The sequence below is a fragment of the Ursus maritimus genome, unplaced genomic scaffold (assembly GCF_017311325.1).
Source record: "Ursus maritimus isolate PB19 unplaced genomic scaffold, ASM1731132v1 scaffold_5, whole genome shotgun sequence".
NCBI lineage: Eukaryota > Metazoa > Chordata > Mammalia > Carnivora > Ursidae > Ursus > Ursus maritimus.
This window is the reverse complement of record NW_024426663.1, coordinates 85,977,618-85,990,315: the sequence shown is the minus strand read 5'-3', so window position 1 is coordinate 85,990,315 and position 12,698 is coordinate 85,977,618. Positions and strand designations below refer to the sequence as shown.

General features: G+C 33.0%; 1 protein-coding gene across 1 annotated transcript; it reads right to left on the bottom strand.

Moving 5' to 3' along the window:
• On the bottom strand, positions 1 to 948 carry LOC103680600 (olfactory receptor 6F1-like). Its single transcript, XM_008710099.1, has one exon. The coding sequence runs from the start codon at positions 946 to 948 to the stop codon at positions 1 to 3; it is 948 nt and encodes a 315-aa protein (XP_008708321.1).
• Positions 949 to 12,698: the final 11,750 nt, after the last annotated feature.

The following is a 12,698-nucleotide window of genomic DNA, read 5'->3' as shown; positions in this document are numbered from 1 at the left end:
TCATATATCAGGCCAAGAAAATCTCTTTTGTGCTAGAGCTTTCCTGAAAGCTTTCTTCACATCTTTGTTTCTCAGGGTGTATATGAGAGGATTTATTAATGGAGTGACCACACAGTAGAACACTGAGATGACTTTACCAATAGTGAAGTTGTACTTGGCTGGAGGGCGAACATAAGCAAAGATAATGGTGCCATAATAAATGGTGACTACAGTGAGGTGGGAGGCACAGGTGGAGAAAGTTTTCTTCCGAGCCTCCCGGGAAGACAACCTGATTATTGTGACCACAATGTGTCCATAGGAAGACATAGTAAGAAGGAAAGAACTTAGAATCACGACAGAGCTGCATGTATAGCCCAAAGCCTCCACCAAAAATGTATCTGAGCAGGAAAGTTTAAAAATGGGATCTGAGTCACAAAAGAAATGGTTGATCTTCTGGGGACCACAAAAGTTTAGATGGGAGATGAGTATGGTCGGTAGGAGAGGAGCAATGAAGCCCCCGATCCAAGATCCAGCTGAAAACCGCAGGCACACCTGAAAACTCATGAGAAGTGAATACCGTAAAGGGCTGCAGATGGCCAGGTACCGGTCATAGGCCATCACTGCCAGCAGGATGCACTCTGTAGCTCCCATGGAGAAAAAGAAATAGTACTGAGTTATACAACCAGAAACAGAGATGGTAACAACCTGTGAGAGGCAGGTGGCCAACAATTTAGGCACGGTGGCTGTGGTGTACCAGATCTCCAGGAATGACAAATTGCCTAAGAAAATGTACATGGGTGTTTGGAATGTGATGTCCATGAAAACAATGAAAATGATGAGGGTATTTCCCATGAGGGAGAGCAGATACACCGTGAGAAACATCACAAACAATGTGAGCCGCAGACAGAGAACACCAGGAAACCCAAGAAAAATGAACTCTGTCACTGTTGTTTGGTTTGTTACATCCATATCTCATCTTCTCTGATCTGGAATAAACCAACAAAGCCCAGAATATGGCAGATGAGCAAGAATGGAATAGTTTTGTATTCACTTATTTCATGATAAGAGGCTCTTAATGATAATAAAAGTTAATAGCTGGCAATAACATAGTTGGTGTCTTTATAAACATTTTCCATGGATTAGTTCATTTGATTTACAAAATAAATCTCCGAAATAGTCTAATTATCCACTCCACAAATGAAAAACCTAAATGAGTAAATTGCTTTCTAATAGTTACTCTATGTTAAGTGGTAGAGTGGACTTTGTACCCAATAGGTTGTTTTAAAAGACCACTGTCCAGGGACTCCTGGATGGCTCAGTCAGTTGAGTGTTCACCTTTGGCTCAGGTCATGATCTCGGGGTCCTGGGGTCAAACCCCACATCAAGCTCCCTGCTCAGTGGGAGCCTGCTTCTCCCTCCCTTCTGTCCCTCCTACTTGTACTTTTTCTCCCCCTATCTTTCTCTCAAATAAATAATATTTAAAAAATAAATAAAAATTTAAAAAGGACCACAGTCCAAACTAATATATAAAATGTGGCTATTGGAAGAACATGGCACTGTTTCATCACTGAGGACTGAACATCCTCTTCACTAAAGGGTGGTAAACTTAACGACAATGAAAATCAGAGGCCACTGGATGGGGGAAAAGGCACCTTTAGAATGGAGCTCCTACTCCATACCAGTTACTTTAAAATACAAAGGATTGCCTACAATTTTAACTGTGCAACACTCATTATATGTCATCATTTAGGTTTTGGTAAAAGATTAGTACATGAGTTCTCCAGAGAATAAAATAAAGCAAACAAACAAAAAGAGTAGAGTTCAACATTAATACAGAAGGCTTGTTTGTTTTTTGAATCATTGCATTCACCAATATTTCTACAGTGGTTAGGAGCAGTCAAACAAATAATTTCAAAGTCAGAAATAAATTTATCCTTCAATGGACATAACATGAATTTCCATAGTTTGGATATTGAGAAGGCCAACTTCATGTGAGATATATCAAAGTACCAAATTTTGAAGTATGCAAAACAGTACAACTACAGTTATTTTAAATTCTTGCCTAAATTAAGAAAAAAATAGAGAAATCTTGTTTTAGTGAAGCCAAGTATTTCAAGGGGTTATGCCAGGATACACATGAATTAAGGCCAAAATTTCAAGACAATAAATAGAAATTAGACTAGAGAAATTAGTATTACCCATAATAAAAACATTCTCTTAGATGTAAGTGTGTATATAACTATTTCTTTAAGGCCAGTTGTAAAGATATGCATCTGATATCCCCTATATCAGAATGAAAAATCAGCTGAATCAATGTGAAGGCAATTGAGTTCATATGCACAGACCCAAGTTAAACATTTATGGGCATTTTAGATGATAAAATTCTATTGAAATATGTGTATATATTTTATGTCACAACATCAATGGTCCCTGTAGGACACTCTCTATCCAGTAGAACTTTTCAAAATATATATCATAAAAATTATTAGTTAGACCTGGTTAAAAAGTCAAGTTATGTTAGCATGGTCAAGAAATATTTTACTTGTCCCATTAAATCAACTTGTGTATATTAATCTCTTAAAATCCTAACGCTTTTTCCAACAAAATAAAATTTCACTTTTTGGAGGCTATACCACTATTCAAAAATATTTTGAAGAATATTGTGACTAGCAATCAACATAGAATTTGTAATTTAATAAAATTTTGTAGGAAAAAAATGGACTAATTTCAAATATACATTTTATTGATTTTGTTTATCTGGTTCTATAAGAAAAAAATGATATTTGTATATGATCAGGTGTCAAAAGTAACTCTTATTGCCATTATGAATAAGACATTAAATGATTCTTTTTCTCCCAGCATTAACAGTAAGAAGAAAAAATAAGTATTTGGAGATAACACATATAGAGCTTTTATAACAGAATCAGATAACATTATTCCAAAAAGAAAATCCCTTTTCTTTCTTTTCTTTTCTTTTCTTTTCTTTTCTTTTCTTTTCTTTTCTTTTCTTTTCTTCTTTTCTTTTCTTTTCTTTCTTTTCTTTTCTTTTCTTTTTTTTTTTTTTAAACTATGACAATTACCTAATTCTACTTTTAGCAAAAAGTATACACTCTCTAGTTGTATATAACCTTATGAAGAAACTGGAGGATAGAGAGATTAATTTTAATCATTTAACACTTCTATAAAAATAAAATAATATTTAAATATGAATATTTAATTTTGTGGTTTTAATTGATAAGCTATAGTTTCTCATCCTACATGTCAAATGAATGTCTAAGGAGGTATATTGCCTTAGATTAAAGTAATAATCCAAAATTAATCAAGTCCTCTTATACAATAACTCCATTATTCTCTAGAAAGTGAGAAATAACATGGACTACATCCCCAGATATACTCACAGCATATGTTCTGTTTGGTTATATTTCAGAAATGGAATGCATTAGTTAAATTTTCTTTAAAATTTCCATTTCCAGCAAAGCTATGTATTAGACTATACTACATTTAATTAAATCATAAGGGAAATTAGCTAAGGAATTTCCTCACTGCTGTCGTTGGCTGTAGCATATCATTTGTGCTACAGATAAACACCAAGTATCTTTTTTCCTCCTTTTTCTTTTTTCTTCTTCTTTTTTTTAATCCCTGTGGCCAGGATGCAGGGAGAACACAGTCTGAGATCCCAATTGTAAAGAGGAATTAGGATTTCATCAACATTGAGCCTTGGAAACCTGTCTTCTACCTTGGGGCATATACATAGATTCCCTGAGGATTTTTCTTTAGTGAGGGTCAGAATATTCTTCCCTTGGGGCTGAAGAAAGTGCAAAGCAGCTATGGGAAGCATTTGAAATGTTTTCAGAATAACTGGAAGAAAAGTCTCCTAAGTGGCTTTCTTAGATGCCACTGTCCACGGTATTCACTCTTCTAAGTATGATTGTATATTTGTATTCCTCAATATTTAATCCACTATAGGCATGGCCAGAAGACAGTATTCTCTAACATAGAAAGTACAAACTCAGAATTGAAAAGTCTTCCTTCCCAATAATAGAACTATACAATAAACAAAACAAAACAAACGACATTATTTTGATAATTTTTAATAGCAAATAACTCAACTAAAAAGTATTTACTGAATATGTATGGAAAACAGTTTTGTTCAATATAGTAAGATATCAAGATTGAGGCATTTTATAAAAGATTTATTTTGCAAAATCATAGTGAATATGTGCTTAGTGAATATGAAAGTCTGGCAAACCTTGGTGTCAGAAGAAAAATACAATCTAGCAGACTAAATAAAATAAATCTGAATGATATCCATATATGTGTGGTGATAAGGGAATTTGTAAGTTTAAAGTAGTTCAAAATATTCAAGGAAAATCATGTTTGTTTGGGATATTGTTTTATAAATATTGGTTATTTCATATGTTACATAAAATAAAATTAAATTTGTATGCATAAATGCCCAGTAGATCCAAAATTTAGCTATTGAAAAGGGAAATCGTACACCCATTGCTGTCCATGAGGAAGCAAAAGTCACCAGGAAATATTTGAAAAATGTATGGAGGCAGTTTGCAGTAATGTGAGATTTGGGTTTCATATATTGACAGGGGCATATTTAATAGTAATTATGCAAGAATGCCAAATACCAACCAAAATATTAATAATGATCCCACTAAGAATCACTATCATAAAGGGAATAAGAAATATAATTTAAATTAAATTTTAGAGAAATTAATTTAGATACAATAAAATGCACGCATTGTAAATGGAGTCCAATGAGTTTTGACAGATGTATAAACACGTGTAACTAAAAGCATAGTCAAGAAATATAGCCTTCTTATATACTCCATAATGCTTCCTTATTCTCCATGAACTCAATTCAATTCTCCCCTTAGACAAAAACAGTAACAGATCTCTTTTTTGCTACAATAAATTAGTTTTCCTTATTCTAGATTTTTATATATACAGAATGATGGAGCAATTCTCATTTTGTTTTGGGCTTTTCTTATCTACTATCATAGGTTGGGGGGGAAAGTTTTGAGAGACAGAGCAGGGGAGATGGAGAGAGAGAGAGAGGAGGAGAGAAAATCTTAAGCAGGCTCCATGCCCAGTGTGGAGTCCAGCTTGAGGCTCCATCTCATGACTCTAAGATCATTACCTGAATAAAAATCAAGAATAAGATACTTAACTGCCTGAGACACCCAGGCACCCCAGTCTTCTTTAATTCTTGATATTGATAGTTTGTGTCTTTATTTTTTTATTGATCAGAGACTTACAAGATTTGTTTTTAGTATTTTTAAGTACCAATTTTTAATTTCAGTGACATTTTCTATTATTTTTAAATCATTGATTTCTGTTTCTATTATTTTCTTTATATTCCCTTGTTTATCTTTACTTTGTCCTTTTTTTTAGTTTCTTTTTTCTTTTTTTTAATGATTTTATTTATTTATTTGACACAGAGAGAGATAGAGAGGGAACACAAGAAGATGGAGTAGGAGAGGGATAAACAGGCTTCCCACCAAGCATGGAGCCTGAAGTGGGGCTCATTTCCAGGACCCTGGGATCATGACCTGAGCTGAAGGCAGATGCTTAACAATGAGCCACCCAGGCACCCCTTTTTTTAAGTTTCTTAATGTAGATTAGATTATTGATTTCACTTTTTCATGTCCTAATATCAACATTTAAAACTACTATATATTTCTCTCTAAGTGATAATGCATCTAACAAAAGGTGTACTTCTGTTAAATATTTTCTAATTTTCCTGTGATTTCTCCTTTTATCTTTGCTTTATTTGACTTTTTAAAAAAATATTTTAATATTTTCCAGATAGATTTCTCTAAAATCTTTACTTATATTGTCACAATTAAGTTGTATGTGTACAGATAACTCCAGCATATTTTACTAAGCATTTGAAGATAAAATAACTGCATCATACTTAAATTATTCTTGGTGATAGAACAAGTATATCTTATTTTAAAAATTTCATAGCACTAACATGCTCGAGCAAACTCAGTAGAAAAAGAAAAAAATAAAATTGCATGAGTGTATTTAATAAAAAAGACAAAAACTATGAAATAATACATCCATTAAGGAAAAACAAACCAAAACAAAACAAGGTATATTAAACGTTTTCTATCTGAGAAATGTAACATTAGCTTAACTTTAGAAAATGAATTATTATTATTCTGTTTATTACCCAAAAAGAAATAATAATAATACATTAATCTTACATATTTTTAAAGTGCAAATTCCATTTCTAGGGAGAAAATATTTAAAAATTAAAAATTAAAAACAAATCAACAACTTTTAAAGTTAAAAATGCCTATAGTGCGTAGTCAACAGGGTAAGCAGTTCAAAGTGACGGTTTTTCATAGAAATAAAAGCCAAGCAGATGTTGGAACTTGTATTATTGGAACTCAAAAACGAAACAAACAAAAAAAAAGTTTTTTCTGCCAAATAAGGAATGTTGAAATAAGAAAAAGACATTAAAAAAAGGTAGGAATGTTTATGATATTTTTACATGTCCTCAGCCCAGCCCTCTTCCTAATGCATTGGTAGTGCTCAAGTAGTAGATTCTTAAAGCAGCAAAAATCTGAGTAGTGGCAGACCATATTCCTAGTATGGAATTATGGTCTCTGGTTCTAGAGGGGAAAGAAAAGACCTAACTCATATATTATTGTGTGTGCTTTTCTAACCAGTCAAGAGATTATTTGAATGACTAATGTAAGGTGTTTTTCTGACTCACTTAACTTGAAATGCAGATTAGAGGATCAATGGATATTAGTAAAAATTATGTAATAAAAATAATAAAACATATGCCTTGGAAAAATATTACTAGTTAAAACAATGGAGTTAATACAATGGGGGAGAAAGGTCATGAGAAAATGCTGTGGGAAACTCACTGGAAATTTAGGACTTTGAAAGAAGCCATGCAAACGAGGGGACTTAGAAAGCCATTTGAAAGGGGTGCCTGGCTGATGCAGTTGGATAAGCATCCCACTCTTGGTTTTAGCTCAGGTCATGATCTCTGGGTCATGAGATTAAGCCCCACATGGCACTCTGCACTTAGTGCAGAGTCTACTTGAAATTGCTTGTCCCTTTCCCTCTGCTCCTCCTGCTCATGCTCTCTTTCTCTCTCTCTCTCTAAAATAAATAAATCTTTCAAAAGCCATATGCAGAAAATAAATAAATAAAATAAAGAAAGCCATATGAATGCTCAGAAAAGACTGGAGAAGGTCCAAAGCTTTCACCACAGAGAGATCACTGGGATCAGTGCAATACTAGCTAAATGTTGAATAATTAATACTCAAGCACAGGGCCAATATATAAAGACCAGAATAGTTGCCATTGGGTATATATATTGTCTTTGCCCCCCCTCTTTTCACTGAGTTCCTGGAATAAGAATGAATTTCTGTCAAAATGGTAGATAAATGTGAACTGAAATGAAATAAAGCACAGATATGCAGTGACCACAAACCAAAAATAAAAATATATCATAAGTGAATTGGAATGGTACCTAAATAAATGAACAACTAGCACCAGTAGTAGTTCAAAAAAAATCAAGAAACCTTCAGAAAAGCGGAGAATATAACTTGTGTTACCAGTTATACTAGGAAAATATCTATTATTCACAAAATATTAAAGAGGTATACAAAAACCAACAGTTTATCCCAAAGGAACAAAATAAATTGACAGATATTCCTGTAAGATCTTGCTCAGTATTTGAAATGAATAGAGAGAAACTTTAAAACAAATGCCTGAACTATGCTCAAATTGCTAAAGGAAAAACTATTATTAGTAATAATAATAATAATAATAGTAATAATAATAATAATAATAAATAGAAACCAGGAAATTATGTATGTACAAAATGAGAATATTAACAAAAGGTCAAAATTATTTTAAAAAAAGTAAAATTCAAGAGCTCGAAAGAATAATAAAGTGAAAAAATCACTAGTGGAGTTCAGGAGCAGATTTGAGCAGATAGAAGAATCAGGAAACTTGAAGATAGGATAAGTGAATGTTGAATCTGAAGACCAGAACAAAATAAAAATGAACAAAAAATGATTAGACCCTAAGGAAACTATGGGACAGTATCAAATAGACCAGGATCCACATTATAAAAGTATAATAAAGATAAAAGGGAGAGTGGGAGAAAGATTATTTGGAGAAATAATAGACAAAATTCCCCATATTTGATAGAAGACATGAATCTACAAATCCAAGAAGCTCTAGAAATCTGATAAAGATAAATGTAAATATTCCTTCATCAAGACACATTCGAATATAATTGTTGTAAGACATAAAGACAAAGATAAAAAGTCAAAGACAGCAACTGATTTTATGAAGCAAAAGAGCAAGAACCAAATCTTTATGTACAGGGGATCCTACATAAGATTAACAAACAGATCCTCAGAAATGATGCATTATAGTCAGTGGCATGGTTATTTAAAGTGCTGCAAGAAGAAACTGTCAAACTAAAATTTAGTATCCAGCAATACTGTCCTTGAAAAATGAAAGAAAAAGTAAGACATTCCCTTATAAATAGTAATTGGTATTTTGTTACCCGTAGACGTATCTTGTAAAAAAAAATGCGAAAGAGATTTTTTCTGATTGAGATTAAAGAAACTTGACAATAAATCAGTGTTGTGTAGAGAAATTTAAGTAATTTGATAGTAGTAAATGCATGAGAGGATATATAATCAACAGTACTGTGCTTTTAGTGAGTAACTGCAATTTTTGCATAATCTCAAGTAAAACTGCCAAAAAAATATATAAAGTAATGTTACTAGCCCCACAATCTAAAGATATATATAATACTCAACAATATAAAAAAAGTGGGGTGGACTTTTGTAGGAAAAGCATATTTATGCTATTGAAATTAAGTTTGTACAAAATCAAATTTGATTGCTATAACCTTATAATGAGAAATGTAGCTTTCACAGTAACAAAATATCAATAAAATATACACAAAATGAAACAGCAAGAGGAATCATAGCAATTCACTACAAAATATAAAAACGCATATGTAAGTAGTTATAGAAGAAATTAATAAAAAGCAAATAAGACATACAGTAAATCACTAATAAACAAATAATAAAAAATTAGTAAACATCTACATATACAATAATATAAAAAAGAATTAACCACCTAAAATTAATTTAAGTAAATATGAAAGACATGAACACTGAAAATTATAAATTATTGCTGAATGAAATCAAAGAATAAACCCTAAATTAATAGAAAGATCCCATCTGTTCTTAATCAGAAGACTTAATATTGTTAACATATTACTGCTACTTAATCAATAGATTCAATTCAATCCCTACCAAATTCAAATAGTTCCATTTATATAAATGGGAAAGCTGATCCTCAATCACAAGGAGCTGTGAGAGGCCTCAAATCACAAAACATACTTGAAAAAGAAGAAAATGTTGAACAACTCACAGTCTTTGGTTTCAAAACAATGTAATGACAGAAAATAGATATATACCATTGGGATAGAATCAACATATTAGAAATAAACACAAATATCTATGGCCAAAGGATTTTTTGAGAAGAATGTAAATTCCATTCAGTGAAGAAAGATTTGTATCTATAACAGATGGCATTTGGACAACTGAATTTTTAAATGCAAAAGAATATATTGGACTTCTACTTCACACCATCTACAAAAGTTAATTCAAAAGGGTCTATGACCTAAATATAAGAGCTGAATACATATAACTCAAAGAAAGGAAAAAAAAGAAAAATAATAATTTATGCCCTCAATTTTGACAGTGAAATATTAGATGTAACACCAAATATGTAAGCAACAAAGGAAAAATGATAAATTGGACTACATTAAAATAAAATCTTTTGTACATCAAGATAATTTTCTGGAAAGTGAGTAGACAACATACAGACTTGGGGGGGGGAACTGGAAGATATGTAGCTGATCATATTTTAAATCCCAAAGATAGAAATAACTCATTCAGGGGAAAAACAAAACAAAACAAAACAAAACAAAAACACACCAATTAACAAATCGTGTTCTAAAGAAGACATACACGGGATCGTTGGTCATTAGTATGTCTTCTCTAGAGAAATGCCTGTTCACATCCTCTGCTCATTTCTTGATTGGATTAATTGGTCTTTGGAGGTTGAGTTTGATATGTTATTTATAGATTTTGGATACCAGCCCTTTATCTGAAAAGTCATCTGCAAATATTTTCTCCCATCCTGTTTGTTGTCTCTTGGTTTTGTCAACTGTTTACTTTGCTGCGCAAAAGCTTTTTATCTTCATGAAGTTCCAATAGTTCATTTTTGCCTTTGTTTCCTTTGTCTTTGGAGACATGTCTAGCAAGAAGTTGCTGTAGTCGAGGTCAAAGAGGTTGCTGCCTGTATTCTCCTCTAGAAACTTTGATGGATTCCTGGCCAATGGACACATGTAAGGATGCTCAACATCACTCAGCATCAGGGAGATACAAACCAAAACCATGATGTGATACCACCTCACACCAGTCAGAATGGCTAAAATTAACAAGTCAGGAAATGACAGGTGTTGGAAAGGATGAGGAGAAAGGGAACCCACTTATGGGTTGGTGGGAATGCAAGCTGGTGCAACCACTCTGGAAAACAGTATGGAGGATCCTCAAAAAGTTGAAAATAGAGCTACCCTATGACCCAGCAATTGCACTACTGGGTATTTACCCCAAAGATACAAATGTAGTGATCTGAAGGGGCACATGCACCCCAATGTTTATAGCATGTCCATAATAGTCAAACTATGGAAAGACCCCAGATGCCCATTGATAGATGAGTGGGTAAAGAAGAGATGTTAGATATATACAATAGAATATTACAAAGCCATAAAGAATGAAATCTTGCCATTTGCAATGACATGGATGGAACTATAGTGAAATGAGTCGACCAGAGAAGGACAATTATCATATGATCTCACTGATATGTGGAATTTAAGAAACAAATCAGAGGATCATAGGGGAAGAGAGTACAAAATAAAACAAGATGAAATCAGAGAGCAAGACAAACCATAAGAGTGAGACAAACCTCTTAATCATAAGAAACAAACAGTTTTCCTGGAGGGGAAGAGGGTGGAATGATGGAGTGACTGGGGAATGGACATTAAAGAGGACATGTGATGTAATGAGCACTGGGTATTATATGAGGCTGATGAATCACAGCCTGTACCTCTGAAACCAATAATATATTGTATGTTAATTAATTGATTTAAATTTTTAAAAATGTTTTTAAAAAAGATACACAGATGGCCAACGAATACATTAAATATGCTCAAAATCATTAGTTATTAAGAACACTTAAAACCATAATGAGAAATAACTTCACACCTACCATACTGGGTAGTGTTATAATAATAAAGCATAAACAAGTATTGGTAAGGATACAAAAAAAAAAATGGAGGCCTAATACTTTGTCACTGACAATGTATAATGGCACAGCTACTATAGAAAACATTGTGGAAATTCCTTAAAAACCAAAACATAATATTACCACGTAATCCAATAATTCTACTCTTATGTATGTACCTAAAACATTTTATTAAAGAGAATAAAAATATACTTCTATAATAATGTGAATTGCAGCATTATTCACAATGGTGGAAGGTGCAAAAAGCCAAATGTTCATCAACAAAAACAAAAACAAAACACTGTTGTATATAAAAAATAGGATATTCCTTAGACATAAAAATGATATTATGATACATGATATAGCATAGATGAACCTTAAAAAATGCTAACTGAAATAAACCAATAGAACAGAAAGTGGATTACCAAAGTTACCAAAGACTGGGGGTGCCTGAGTGGCTCAGTTGGTTGAGGGTCCAACTCTTGATTTCAGCTCAGGTCATGATCTCAGGGTCATGAGATCAGCCTGGGGTCTGGTTCCATGCTCGGTGGGGAGTCTGCTTCTCTCCCTCTCTCTCTCTCCACCTTGAGTCATCTTTCCTTCCATGTGGCCTCCAAAACTTTGCTCAATCTCTCTGGATTATCCCCGTCCATTCCTGCTTGATCTCCTTTGATGCTTACTTCTTTTCAAAGAATTGAAGCATGAGAGTCAACCACTTCTTTTCAGGGGTCTCTCTTTTCTTCTTCTTCTTCTTTCTTTATATTCACTCGTGGTCTGATTTCCTCCTCTGTCATGGGCTTAACTACTAAATGATAGCTGAAAAATTTGGGATGTTAATCCAGAGCTGTTTTTCACCAGATTTCTGATGACAGAACCCTGTGCCTGGGTGAAAGGAGAGGAAGGGAAAGAGGTAGAGGAAGGGAAAGAGGTAATAAGTATTTTTATGAATTTTTGTGTATAAGACTGATTTCCTTCAGTCTGATTCAGGATATCAGCAGAATGTGTTCCCATGGATCTTTATGATTTCTCCACTTTAGGATCCCCACACTGGGATTATAAACATACTTAAATCCATAGGTACTGAACCTACTCCTTCCCACCACTGTGCAAATGGTTCCTTGTAAGTGCATCCTCAGAAAAAAATCTCCAGTAGAAGAAGCCACAACTTTGATTCTTTATAGATAGATGATAGGTAGATGATAGCTAGCTGACTAGCTAGCTAGATATAGGTGTAAATGTAGATATAGATAGATAATGATGATAGATAGATAGATGATAAATAGATAGATAGATAGATGATAGATAGATGATGATAGATAGATAGATAGATAGATAGATAGATAGATAGATAGATAGAT

Bases quoted from the DNA above. Each gene is read 5' to 3' on its own strand.
- LOC103680600 (XM_008710099.1), bottom strand. From the start codon at position 948: ATGGATGTAACAAACCAAACAACAGTGACAGAGTTCATTTTTCTTGGG.